The following is a 14,879-nucleotide window of genomic DNA, read 5'->3' as shown; positions in this document are numbered from 1 at the left end:
TCAGTTGCAGCATGCGGGGTCTTTACTTGCGGCATGTGGGATCTTTAGTTGAGCCATGCGAACTCTTAGTTGCAGTATGTGGGCTGTAGTTCCCTGACCAGGGGTCAAACCCTGGCCCCCTGGATTGGGAGCGTGGAGTCTTAACCACTGGACCATCAGGGAAGTCCGTCTACAGATGCCTTAAAATTCAGTCAAGTATTATATATTATTAAAACTGCATTGTTTCTAAAATAATCTATGGAATAAAAATAACTTTCATTCATCCACTCACCCATTCATTCAGCAAATATGGGTGCCTGTGATATGCCAGACGCTGTTCTAGGTGCTCAGGATAAGTGGTACACAAGGAGGACAAAGTCCTTGCACCTTTCAAAAGCAGAAAAACAGCCATTATCAGCCATTAAGCCCCATCTCTACCTGTTTTCTGTTCTTCTCTTACCTGAAATTACTCCAGACATAACTGATTTTTGAAAAATCCTGTTTGCCATTGTACTGTCTCCCCAAACAATTTTTATTGACCAGGAACATAGATTTTCCATTTTGTTGAGCCAAGATCATATGGCTTTAATCACAACTTATTAATAACTAGACGGTGTCATTATTTACAGCAAAAATGTCAGATTGGGATTCAGCAGTGGTTTTGAGTGTTCATGTAATTGATCACATGAGATATGGCTCAATTTTAATGCCTTTGAAATATAAAATTAAGTGTTATAATTTATTTAACCTGAAGTTTGCTAATACTAGAAGTTTGCTAGATCAAAGGTGTAGCATTTGAGTTCTTTATTTTTGTAGTTTAAAAGGATGCGTACCCTGATGGCATACACTTGTAAAATACAAATCTCAGATTAATTCAATAAGTTAAAGAAAAATTCAGAGCTATTCACAAGTAGGGCATACCAAATTAAAAATCTAGATCTTTGGGGGGAAAATAAACAAAAGTCCTTGGGAGTAAGAGGGAGAAGAAATTCTAGAATTAAGCAACCTTAACAAAAATGTCTTGCCATTATTTCCCTGAGATACAAATCTGGTATGTATTAGCAAAAGTGGCTGGGAGTATCTCAATAAGCATAAGTATGAAATAAACACATGGAAAGCATTTGTTTTCTATTTGGCTTGTGCTACATTGTGTGAGGTTTCATGGTATCTGATGCTACTGTGTGAACCTTCCATAGTAAAACTTGCTGAGAATTAAAAATTCAGTGGAAAAAGTCACCCATTGCCATCATAGCAAATGACTGTGCTTACTACAGAGGAGTTTTCCAAATGACCCTTCTTCCTCATCTTTGTCTTTACTTTTATTTTTATTTACCTATTTTATACTTAAGGATTTCTGCATCGCCTTATGTTTTATACAGACCATGCTGGTTCTAATCCTAGTTGTGTGGCCAATTTGCAGTTTGATTAGCAAAGTAGTCTTCTCTTATTCTCTTTTCTTCTTATTTTTATACAGAAACCGTATTATTATTAATATTATTTGATTAATATTATTAAAGGATGGCTAAGAGAGTTTCTCTTTTTTATATAAAACAATATTATTATTAGGATTAAGTTAATCTTATTAATCAAATGAGAGCTAAGACTCCAATGAGGAGTCCAGTTTTTTTCTGTGTACAAAAAACTCACCCATTTTGAATGGTATATACACAGAAACAGGATGATTTATAGTAGGAATTGGCCATTAGTATTGTTTTTTAATTAATTAATTTTTATGGCCATTAGTATCGTGGAAGCCAGTAATTATAAAGAAGGAAGATTTTGGCCACAGAGAAATTGTCTTATAAAAGGGATACCTGTGCAAGTCAGAGACTATCGTCTGTATAACCTGGCCTTTTTCTACTTCCTGCTATCTCTGTTTTCTTCTTTGAGGTTGTTGGAACAGCCCTACATTGCTACCACCACCATCATTCCACCATCTCCAGCCCAATGTTTATTGGTAATATGCATATTTATAATGTCTGAGTCAAGGTTGTCTCTTAACTAATTAATGCCTTATTTTTCTCAGACAAAAGAAAATGCCTTCTCAAACAAGTCCATTTGAGTAGAATCAGAGATTCATAGAATATTAGACCTAGAAGAGAACTTAGAAAACTAAAAGTCTAATGCCCTTATTTTACAGTTGAAGAAACTGAAGCCATGGAGAAAAAAATGGCACTGTAGTTGTCACACAGGATAGAAATCCCTGTGTTCTTTGAAATATATTATCATAAGCAAAATCATACATCTAAAACAACCATCACATAAACCACAATTCTCTGTTTGATGTTAAGGGAGTTATCTGTCTTTACTATACACAGTAAAGCCAGGAGCTATTTTAGAGAAAATGAAAATTCTGGCACCTATCAGGTGCTCAGCAAATAGTCTTGGAGTGAATGAATAAATTAATGACTATTAGCATTTCTTTACCTAAACAGAAGTTTGTTGTCTATGTTTCATTTTTATTTTCTTAGATAATGCATGTAAGTTGTGGCTGGGGAAAGATTCTCCATGAGCAGCTTGATGCAGCTGTTCTAATTGAAATTCAGAAGCATGTCCTAAATAGGCTAGAAAATGTTTGGTTGCCATTGTTTCTTGCAAGTGAACAGTTTGCAGCACGTCAAAAGATAAAGGTATGTAAATTAGTTTAACCTTGGGATAGCAACTGACAGCACCTCTCAAAGCCTCAAATGTGAAAGCCTGTTGACTCAGCCATTGTACTTCTATGGCATAGTGGTTAAGAACAGGAAGTCAGACTTCCCAAGTTTTAATCTCAACACTGCCACATATTAATTGTACAACAATAAGTTTTATAACCTTAGTGTTCTCATTTGGAAAAGAAATGGAGTTAATAAGAGTAATAGCTTCATAAGATTGTTATGAAGAGGAAACGAAATGATATATGTGTAGTTTCTTAGCATGGTGCCTGGTACACAGCAAACACTCACATACTGTCTATTAATATAGTTATTATTTTTTACATTATTGTTATCTAGTCTTCATATAAATGGGCAAGGATGTACAAAGGGGAATAGTTAAATGAATTATAAGAATTCCATACTGTGGAAAACTGCAGTTTTCCATATAAAATGAGATTATAAAAATGAGATTTCCACATATAATGAAAGATGTTATTTATTGAGTGAAACAAGCAGGATGTAGAACAACACATAGATGATAATCCTGTTATATGTACTTATATCTATATATCTGTCTATTTATGCATTTCTCTTTCTCCTTCTCTCTGTCTGTCTATATTTATATTTATGAACAAAGATGAAAGAAAAGATCAGCCTCCTGGGAATGGGTATGGAGAGTGTGAAGGATTTTTACTTTGTAAAGTAGGGTTTTTGTTGTTGTTGTTTTGCTTTGTTTAGTTTTTATTTTATAAGAAGCATGTATTGCTTCAATAATTTTAAATGTCATTATCACACCTAAAAACAGGCAAACCTGATCTTTACAAAAAGAACACAAGGAGAGCATGTAATTTTGGACTTCAGTGTGCAAAGCACATGCCATTAGTATTGATCAGGAAGAATGTAAAAAAGCTGCCCTCCATATTTAATTTATCAAACACTTTGAGTCTTACTTATCTAGAAATATCCTTAGTCTTCTTAGCACCTTAAGTCATGGAAAACACAGTACAGCTGGGAACATAGAACTTATAGTATGGGGAAGAAGACCTGACCTGTTTTAGGCAAAAAGTTCCTGGAAGTAAGCTTTGGGACAACTCAGATTTCCTCATTTCCTTTCTTCAGGCTAACTCTAATTGTCTGTCCAAAGCCAAGTAGAAAGATATTTGGCTCATTAATATTGTTTACCGTGTTTTCTCACTATGTTTACCACAGTAATTTTATTGTAATTTACAGCTCCTTCCTAACTTAGCAATTCTGTGTGTGGCCAGCAATATTCACTGATTCTGGCAACCTTAAGCCAAAGACAGAAGAGAAGGAAGATCAAGAATTTTTAATAAAATGATGCTGGAGCATCTCACACATTTAGGGAAAGAGTTGACACTCAAGTTTTACAAAGGCCAGGGGCCAGGACAGCCCTGGGAACCCAGCAAGAATAATTCTCAGATCTTTTCTCCAGGCTGTGGCTACCAAAAGACTCAGCAGCAGTGATTCTAGTCCCTGTCTGTCTGGGTCAGCTCCTGGATCTACCTGCTATAGACAGGAAGGTAGAGTTACATAGCACAGATTTGGCAGGAGTGGTTCCCAAAAAAGGGAAAATACTGTGAATAGGCAATAACCTCAAGAAATATCTACTGTATTACCTCCCTGTGTTGAGTAACTTTTGTACTCTTCTAAAATTAGTTGTGGCTAGAGAATACACAAAAATTTGGGCAGTCCTAATTATCCTTCCAGCTTCAGTTTCTATGGGGCCCAAGTGAAACTGTTGTCTACCTTTGGGGCAATACACTCAGGTATTATTATCTCCATTTTGCAGATGAGGAGACTGTTAAGAGAATTTGAGTGACTTGCCCGGGGACATGGACAGGGCTTCCATTTCTAAGTCTTATCCTCTTTCTCCTGTTCTTTCTCTTATTCACACTGACCTTTACCTCATTTTTTAAAGCTGTTAAATCAATAAATGATTTCAATACTGTAGACATTCTGAATAACTCGGATAAAATCATTGGTTTGCTTCTAGGTACAGGTGAGAGACATAGCTGAAGAGCTTTTACTACAGAAGCATGAAAGGAAAATTGGAGTCTGGAAGGCAAGTAATATTTGTTGTTATGTTCTTCCTCTTGTAAGTTCCACTGTCAAAGTATTGTTTTTCTTCCTCTTCTTGTACAGAGACGCTCATTGTAGATAATGCTTTTTTCTAAGCCACCAGATGCTGACACTGTTCTTAACTGGCTGATGGAATCTGCAGGAAAGTGTGATTCTACTAGAGCCCTCTTCTTAGAGAGTTCCTTAGCCTGCTCAACCCTAGAAGTGTGTGATTGGACTTTAAATGTGTATTTTTAATCTAGAAACAATAAATGCTGGAGAGGGTGTGGAAAAAAGGGAACACTCTTGCACTGCTGGTGGGAATGTGAATTGGTACAGCCACTATGGAGAACGGTATGGAGGTTCCTTAAAAAACTACAAATAGAACTACCATATGACCCTGCAATCCCACTACTGGGCATATACCCTGAGAAAACCATAATTCAAAAAGAGACATGTACCAAAATGTTCATAGCAGCCCTATTTACAATAGCCCGGAGATGGAAACAACCTAAGTGTCCATCATCGGATGAATGGGTAAAGAAGATGTGGCACATACATACAATGGAATATTACTCAGCCATAAAAAGAAATGAAATTGAACTATTTGTAATGAGGTGGATGGACCTAGAGTCTGTCATACAGAGTGAAGTAAGTCAGAAAGAGAAAGACAAATACTGTATGCTGACACATATATATGGAATTTAAGAAAAAAAAAGGTCATGAAGAACATAGGGGTAAGACAGGAATAAAGACACAGACCTACTAGAGAATGGACTTGAGGATATGGGGAGGGGGAAGGGTAAGCTGTGACAAAGTGAAAGAGCGGCATGGACATATATACACTACCAAACGTAAGGTAGATAGCTAGTGGGAAGAAGCCGCATAGCACAGGGAGATCAGCTCGGTGCTTTGTGACCGCCTGGAGGGGTGGGATAGGGAGGGTGGGAGGGAGATGCAAAAGGGAGGGGATATGGGAACATATGTATACATATAACTGATTAAATTTGTGATAAAGCAAAAAATAAAAAAAAAATAAATGTGTATTTTTAGTTGTTTTGCTTGTGATGGATTTATTGAGACAGGCTGATCATTCCAGCATATGGTAGTTTATTTATTATTGGGAGTGGTTTACACACAAAGAATGGGGAGTATGCAGCAGAATCAGCAACTTAAATTATCTTACATTATCCTCTTTATTTGGAATTACATTTTAACTTTAAAAGAATTAAGATAGCTATCATTTTGGTGATTATTTAAACCACTACAATATGATACCTAGCTAGAAATTGCCTATTTTGCTTCTTAACAAGCATGATAAACACAGTCTTCTTTCTGAGCCTACAAATGTATGTGTATTCGTCCTTCTATAGGTCTTGATAAAATGTCAAACTAGACCCAGGTGACCCCCTACAACCTAACAAAGATAAAAATCTATTCGACCGTTAGAGGAGCATATGTATCTGTTAGGATGCTTTTTTCCTGTATTTTCCTCTTGAAAGGAAACAAACTGTTCTTATATTTGTCCTTTGCTATGTATTTTTTAAAAATACTAAATAGAATGGGATTATATGTCATATTATCATGCATTATATATTATGTTATTTTCTGTTTAGTTAAATTACGGGTTTTAGTTAAATTACTAAGTTTTAGTATCTTAAGAAGCAGGTCTTAAAACATTATTTGTTGAGTGGGTTTTAAATAAACATCCCAGTCTAATACATAGTTGTTCCTATTTATAGGGCTGTAATTTTAATATGGACCATCTGGTGATGGTCTTAACTTTTTGTCCTTGGAACACTACATGTGCCTCACTAAAATAGTGATAGACATCTATTCACTTTATTTGGGGTAAAGGCACCACCATTCATCTAGAGTGCCTGGAGTTGCCTTCGCTTTTCAGTTTCCAACTCAGATGTCATCCTCAAAGCCCTTCTCTGTAAAGCTCTTACTCCTCCAGGCAGAATTAGTTACTCCTTCCTTTGCATTCCCATAGGCTTTTTACATAGCTCTCTTAAAACACTTATATTGTTGGTCACATATGATTTGTTTCAAGAAACTTATTTTATGCATTGTCAGTAATGGATATTTATCATGTGCAATGAATATTTGTCATTGATTACTATAATTCCTAAGTTCATCTAAAATATTGCCTTTAGAATGATGCTTCCTTGCATGGTTGTAGGCTAAACTCAGATTTGGGGCACTTCAATAAATTTATCAAATGAAAAAAAATCTATTCAGTAAATTCAATAAAATCTATTATTTTTTTTAATCTGAGAAGGTAAAAGAGGATGAATATGTGATCTAAAATGGTCAAGGTAAAAGAAGTAGACATCATATACTACAGAATTGTGAAGATAAAATAAGTAATACCTTTAAACATTAGTAAAACAACATGGCTTTTTTGTTGTGTAAAGTGAATCCTGGGTTAGAGAAAGTTTATTATTAAAAATATGCACTGATAATTATTTCCTCCAGTTATTAATTATTAATAGTAATTTATTATTAAAATAATCTAAAGATGTCTCACCTAAAAACATGATCTTTTGGGAATTCCGTGGCAGTCCAGTGGTTAGGACTCAGCACTTTCACTGCTGTGGCCCAGGTTCGATCCCTGGTCAGGAAACTAAAATCCCACAAGTGGCACAGCGTGGCCAAAAAAAAAAAAAAAAAAACCACGATCTTTCTAAGATAGAATTATAGTGAAGCTCCACAGTAAATTTCCTATTTAAATTAATAAGATTAATTGGTAATTTTTTCTAAAATTTTTGAAAAATATCTTAAATGTTCACCTGTTTTTACTTTTTAAAAGGCAGGAAAATTATATATTAATGTATAACATATAATATATATAATTATAAAATAATAATATATAATTATAACATTATGATTACTTTGTTCTGTTTAAGCACAGAACTCATACTGTACACCAAAGTGTAGTCTTTCACCATAGTCCCAAACTGTAATGATTGTTAACATTCTTAATGTACTCATATGTTCTAAGTCATCCAATCATTTCTTTTTCTCTCCACCTCTTAAAAACCTGATGCCATAAAAATACAAAGGAGACAAAAGGGAGAACAGAGGGGGAAAGCTGCCAAATTCTATTTATCCATGCCGTAAATTTCAACAGCCAAAAATAAAGGAGATAGAAGTTGGTAATTTTTAGCCTAATAAATGACTTTATTATTAACTTTTAGAACACAGCTAATTTTCTGTATTCTCTGATTTGGACAGCCTGTGGAGAGTAAGTGGATATCGTCATCTTGTGAAATCACTGCTTTCCGTAAAGCATTATTGAATCCAATTACAGCAAGACAGTTTCAACGGTTTGTGGCTCTAAAAGGAGATTTATTGGAAAATGGGGTGCTCTTTTGGCAAGAAGTACAAAAATATAAGGTATTGTGTTAGAAGCTGGAGAAAACCACCTCTTTTTGAGGAGGAGATGCATTAACATATCAGTTTCCTAACTTTTTGGGCAAGATTTGTATAAGATATCCCAACTTCGATGTTTTCATACCAATGTGTAAATATTGAGGTATCTATTGTTCTGTGTTAGATACATTTATTATTACACAGTGAAAAGTAAGAGTTAGCCCTGAAATGATAGTATTAGGTTTTTCAAGGTTTCACGTATATTATGATCTAATGAGAATCTTCCTGAAAAGTTTTGACTATATTTTTGCATATTGCTTATCTATAAATATACTATATACATTTTTGCTGAAGATATTCATATTCAGTACTTTAACTGAGACCTGTTTACAAGAATTCCTCCTAACCATATTTGTAGCAATAGTAATAAAAGACAGTGGATTACAGATAAATAAACCAACAGAGATGAGAGAGGCTTTACTATTAGAATGGCCAAATTCTTAAAATAAATAAGTGAAAGAACAAGTTATTAGGTGCAAAAGCATTTTATTGTCAGGTTTAAGTGTTTGGTGGAATCCTATAGGATCTGTACATTGAAGAGGAGGAAAGGACTTCCTAGGTTATGTAATCTAGACTTGAATACAGGAATGTTGTCTAGAAATACCTAAGAGTAGGCATCCTTGCTCCCAGGGTTAGCAGGCTCATTTCCTTGCAAGCAGCCTATTTAATCCCATTATAAAAGTAGGGAGTAAAACGAAAGCTGGAATTTAAGAGGATAATGCTTTCAATTGGCCTATAATCTACGTATGTATAATATTATGCAGTACTAATACTTTGCAGCATATTTACTCTATATAGTTAGTAGTTGCTCAATACAATCTTACTTCCAGACTTTCTCCAGCATTTTATGAAACTGTTTTCTACCCTTTTCTGTTATCACCAGTTTTTGTACCTTTGTCAACATAGAAATTTCCTCAGGAAAAAAAAAAGAATTTTGAGATAAGTTTTTTTTTAAATCTATCACAAGATAAGTAATACTAAGATAATTTTTTTGAAAATTAAAAAGGAGGTAGAGTCTGTTTTCCATTACAGGAAATTATTATGAGTGAGCAGAACAGTCTTTAAGCTAAAATGAACATTAGTAAGTCCAACCCTGCTAGGATAAGAGGTAATGAGATAAACCGGGCAAAATAAGCATTTAAGAAAACATAGACTCATACATAATCAGCCCTTAACTGTGTGACTGTTTCTCCTTCAAGGCTGCCCTTGGTCTTCATTTACATATCTTTTCTGTGGTATAGAACGGAAGACATATTATACTAGGTAGCTATTAAAAATCATGCTTTAAGGGTGAATTTGTTTATTCAGTAAGCATTTACTAAATCACTAATATGCCAACTATCATGCTAGATTATAGGAATAAAAAAAATGGATAAAATACACTGCCCTCCTTCGAAGAGGGAATCATCCATGAAAACAAAATATCATGAAATAACATTGATTATGATCCCTGTTCTAACTAGTTATAATTTGGGCACAGAGGGGAAAATGATTCAGGGAGGGTGGTAGCTCAGGGAGGTCTCAACAGAAGTGATGATACTTATAGGGAACTCTACTCAATACTCTGTAATGACCTATATGGGAAAAGAATCTGAAAAAAAGTGGTTATATGTATATGCATAACTGATTCACATCGCTGTACAGCAGAAACTAACACAACATTGTAAATCAACTATACTCCAACAAAAATTTAAAAAAAAAGAAGTGGGACTTTCCTGGTGGCGCAGTGGTTAAGAATCCGCCTGCCAGTGCAGGGGAAACGGGCCTGAGCCCTGGTCTGGGAAGATCCCACATGCTGCAGAGCAACTAAGCCCATGCACCACAACTACTGAGCCTGCACTCTAGAGCCCGTGAGCCACAGCTGCTGAGCCCATGTGCCACAACTACTAAAGCCCACATGCCTAGAGCCCGTGCTCCGCAACAAGAGAAGCCACCACAGTGAGAAGCCCGCGCACTGCAACAAAGAGTAGCCCCTGCTTGCTGCAACTAGAGAAAGCCCATGAGCAGCAACGAAGACCCAAACAGCCAAAAATAAATAAATGAATAAATTAATTATAAATAAATAAGAAGTGATGATACTTGAATTGGGTCTTGAAGAAGTTTGCCAGGGGGAAAGCATTCCACCTAGCAAGTCTTACTGTGCTCACTTTTATATGGCTTACTAATATTAAGTGTTTACATCTGTCCGATATTACCTTAATGCTTTTCATGTAATAACGACTTTATTCTTTATAAGAATCCTAGGTCAAAGCTGTTAATTCTCACCATTTTACAGATGAAGAAGCTAAGGCACAGAGAAGTTAAGAAAATTCTGACATCATACAGCTAATTAAGTAGTAGAGCTGGAATTTGAACCAAGACATTCTATTGCTAAAGCTTGTGCCCTTAACCACTAAGTTATGCTCCCTCCCAGTGATGATTGTAGTAATATGTAAAGAGATGGCTACAGTGATCTTAATCAAACATTATTCTGAATTGCGAAAAATTGGAAAGAACCCTGATGTGTACAACAACAGGACATTGGTTATTTTAATTATGATACATCTATACAGTAGAATACTTTGCAGCCATTAAAAAGTATGCTATAGGAGATTAATCGATGAGAAAAGGTATTCTTATTGATTTTTTTAAAACCTAGCTACTAGAAAGCAGTATGATTCAATATAAAGTGTGTGTGTGTGTGTGTGTGTGTGTGTGTGTGTGTGTGTCCGTCCCCATAGAGAAAAGACCTGAAGGAAATATACATCCAAGAAATACTTTTTCAGCACATATCAAGGGCCAGGCTAAATCCTGAAGGTACAGCTGTGATCAAAACAGCCTTTTCTGGGCTCCCCTGGTGGCGCAGTGGTTGAGAGTCCGCCTGCCGACGCAGGGGACACGGGTTCATGCCCCGGTCTGGGAAGATCCCACATGCCACGGAGCGGCTGGGCCCATGAGCCATGGCCGCTGAGCCTGCGCGTCCAGAGCCTGTGCTCCGCAACGGGAGAGACCACAACAGTGAGAGGCCCGCATACCGCAAAAAGAAAAACAAAAAACAATCTTTTCTTTCAGGGCTTACAGTGTTAGGGGAGGGACAGACAAGTGGTAGGCAAGGTGATTATAAGAGTGTGATTAGTGTAGTGGTGGGAGAAGCACAGGGTAAAATGGAAGTACCTAAGATGGCCATCTCCTGGACTGAGGGAGACACAGAAAGTTTACTAGAGGACAGTACAGTTGAACCTTGAACAACAACAAAAATTCCGCTTATATCTGAATTTTTTTCAATAAATTCAGACTACAGTACTTCACAATCCACTGTTGGTTGAATCCAAGGATGTGGAACCACAGATGCAGATGGCCAACTGTAAAGTTATACGTGAATTTCCAACTGCGAGGCAGGGTTGGTGCCCCTAACCCCCACGTTATTCAACGGTCAACTATGTGCTTAACACATAGGCCTTAACAATAGGTAAAAGTGAACTCGGCTAAAAGTATAGTAGGGCAGAACGACTAGAAAAATACCAATCCTGATTCTATCTAAATTCTATCTCTATACTCTTAAAATTAAAACCGTATAATTTCACAAATTTGTTTTTATTTCATAATCCTTATATTCCATAATAATAAGCCAGGCTCACCAAATATATGATCATTTCCCTAGTAATGGCAAAAAATTTAATTTTTGGTAACATACCAAACATATGTGTTATAAATAGGCATTTTCAGAGGGAATACTAAATTGAGTAAAGAATGCTAACTGTTATCTCAGTGTAACATTTATATCAAGATTTTTCACATATAACTTATGCCAAATTTACATATATAAAGTTTTATATGGCAAGCTCTAGAAATGTTCTTTCTTTAATACTGTCTGTAAGATAGTTATTACAATGAATGTCATACAGTAACTACTTAATAAATGTTGGCTTATTTCTGGCCTAGAATTACAAGTTTCCAAATTTGTGTGCTTTCTAGTGATTTAGAGAACAATGTCTTTGATAAAAAATGTCATAATTCAAGCTAAGCTACCTCTTTATTTTAAAAAGTGATAGCCTTACATCTGTGACATAAAACTGGGTCTTTTTTTTTTTTTTTTTTGTGGTATGTGGGCCTCTCACTGTTGTGGCCTCTCCCGTTGCGGAGCACAGGCTCCGGATGCACAGGCCCAGCGGCCATGGCTCACGGGCCCAGCCACCCCGCGGCATGTGGGATCTTCCCAGACCAGGGCACGAACCCGTTTCCCCTGCATCAGCAGGCGGACTCTCAACCACTGCGCCACCAGGGAAGCCCAAAACTGGGTCTTTTTAATGTACAATTACTATTTTTAAATTCTTTAGCTATAAAGATGATAATGCAATAGGTTATCTGAAAAAATATAGATCCTAAGAGATGCATAATAATACACCTGTAACCACCAGCATTCCCACTTGTGCTGCTAGCCTTTTGAGCCTAAATCACCTTGCTGTAGAAGCAGTTATGGTAGAAAAAGCTTTTGCATCCACCTGTAAGTTGAGTAAGGTGCCTATTCTCAGTGCTCTCCTAGGGCCCTGTGTATACCTTTATCATTACCACTTATTAACTATCTCAGATTGGAAAAATGTTTTTCATGCTTCTCTTCCAGTAGAAATTTCTTTGAACATCTTTATTGGAGTATAATTTCTTTACAATGGTGTGTTAGTTTCTGCTGTATAACAAAGTGAATCAGCTAAATGTATACATATATCCCTACATGCCCTCCCTCTTGAGTCTCCCTCCCACCCTCCCTATCCCACCCCTCTAGGTGGTCACAAAACACTGAGCTGATCTCGCTGTGCGATGCAGCTTCTTCCCACTAGCTATCTATTTTACATTTGGTAGTGTATATATGTCATTGCTACTCTCTCACTTTATCCCAGCTTACCCTTACCCCTCCCCATGTCCTCAAGTCCATTCTCTATGTCTGCGTCTTTATTCCTGTCCTGCCCCTAGGTTCGTCAGAACCTTTTTTTTTTTTTTCGATTCCATATATATGCGTTAGCATACGGTATTTGTTTTTCTCTTTCTGACTTACTTCACTCTGTATGACAGACTCTAGGTCCATCCACCTCACTACATGTAACTCAATTTCGTTTCCTTTTATGGCTGAGTAATATTCCATTGTATATATGTGCCACATTTTCTTTACCCATTCATCTGTCGATGGACACTTAGGTTGCTTCCATGACCTGGCTATTGTAAATAGAGCTGCAATGAACATTGTGGTACATGACTCTTTTTGAATTATGGTTTTCTCAGGGTATATGCCCAGTAGTGGGATTGCTGGGTCGTATGGTAGTTATATTTTTAGTTTTTTTAAGGAATCTCCATACTGTTCTCCATAGTGGCTGTATCAATTTACATTCCCACCAACAGTGCAAGAGTGTTCCCTTTTCTCCACACCCTCTCCAGCATTTCTTTTTTGTAGATTTTTTGACAGTGGCCATTCTGACCAGTGTGAGGTGATACCTCATTGTAGTTTTGATTTGCATTTCTCTAATGATTAGTGATGTTGAACATCCTGTCATGTGATTGTTGGCAATCTGTATATCTTCTTCGGAGAAATTTCTGTTTAGGTCTTCTGCGCATTTTTGGATTGGGTCGTTTGTTTTTTTGTTATTGAGCTGCCTGAGCTGTTTATATATTTTGGAGATTAATCCTTGGTCAGTTGCTTCATTTGCAAATATTTTCTCCCATTCTGAGGGTTGTCTTTTTCATCTTGTTTATGGTTTCCTTTGCTGTGCAAAAGCTTTTAAGTTTCATTAGGTCACATTTGTTTATTTTTGTTTTTATTTCCATTTCTCTAGAAGGTGGGTCAAAAAGGATCTTGCTGTGATTTATGTGATAGAGTGTTCTGCCTGTGTTTTCCTCTAAGAGTTTTATAGTGTCTGGCCTTACATTTAGGTCTTCAATCCATTTTGAGTTTATTTTTGTGTATGGTGTTAGGGAGTGTTCTAATATCATTCTTTTACATGTAGCTGTCCAGTTTTCCCAGTACCACTTATTGAAGAAGCTGTCTTTTCTCCATTGTAGATTCTTGCTTCCTTCATCAAAGATAAGGTGACCATATGTGCGTGAGTTTATCTCTGGGCTTTCTATCCTGTTCCATTGATCTATATTTCTGTTTTTATGCCAGTACCATAGTGTCCTGATTACTGTAGCTTTGTAGTAAAGTCTGAAGTCAGGGAGCTTGATTCCTCCAGCTCTGTTTTTCTTTCTCAAGATTGCTTTGGCTATTCGGGGTCTTTTGTGTTTCCATACAAATTGTGAAAAAATTTTTTCTAGTTCTGTGAAAAATGCCATTGGTAGTTTTATAGGGATTTCATGAAATCTGTAGATTGCTTTGGGTGGTAGAGTCATTTTCACAATGTTGATTCTTCTAATCCAAGAACATGGTATATCTCTCCATCTGTTTGTATCATTTTTAATTTCTTTCATCAGTGTCTTATAGTTTTCTGCATACAGGTCTTTTGTCTCCTTAAGTAGGTTTATTTCAGCTATTTTATTCTTTTTGTTGTAATGGTAATTGGGAGTGTTTCCTTAATTTCTCTTTCAGGTTTTTCATCATTAGTGTATAGGAATGCAAGAGATTTCTGTGCATTAATTTTGTATCCTGCTACTTTACCAAATTCATTGATTAGCTCTAGTAGCTTTCTGGTAGAATCTTTAGGATTCTCTATGTATAGTATCATGTCATCTGTAAATGGTGACAGCTTTACTTCTTTTCTAATTTGGATTCCTTTTATTTCTTTT

General features: G+C 36.2%; 1 protein-coding gene across 1 annotated transcript in view; it reads left to right on the top strand.

Moving 5' to 3' along the window:
• Positions 1-14,879, top strand: part of RGS22 (regulator of G protein signaling 22) — a gene marked incomplete at its 3' end in the record, with an annotated part of 163,358 nt that overhangs the window by 110,943 nt on the left and 37,536 nt on the right. The window contains exons 19-21 of the mRNA XM_079722154.1: positions 2,451-2,609; positions 4,630-4,698; positions 7,935-8,096. Coding sequence (XP_079578280.1) covers positions 2,451-2,609; positions 4,630-4,698; positions 7,935-8,096 — 390 coding nt within the window. The remainder of the gene's footprint in view (positions 1-2,450; positions 2,610-4,629; positions 4,699-7,934; positions 8,097-14,879) is intronic.

Source organism: Hyperoodon ampullatus (genome assembly GCF_949752795.1).
Source record: "Hyperoodon ampullatus genome assembly, chromosome: 17".
NCBI classification, from domain to species: Eukaryota; Metazoa; Chordata; class Mammalia; order Artiodactyla; family Ziphiidae; genus Hyperoodon; species Hyperoodon ampullatus.
Note: the sequence above shows the minus strand (reverse complement) of the source record. Positions and strands in the feature narration are given on the sequence as shown.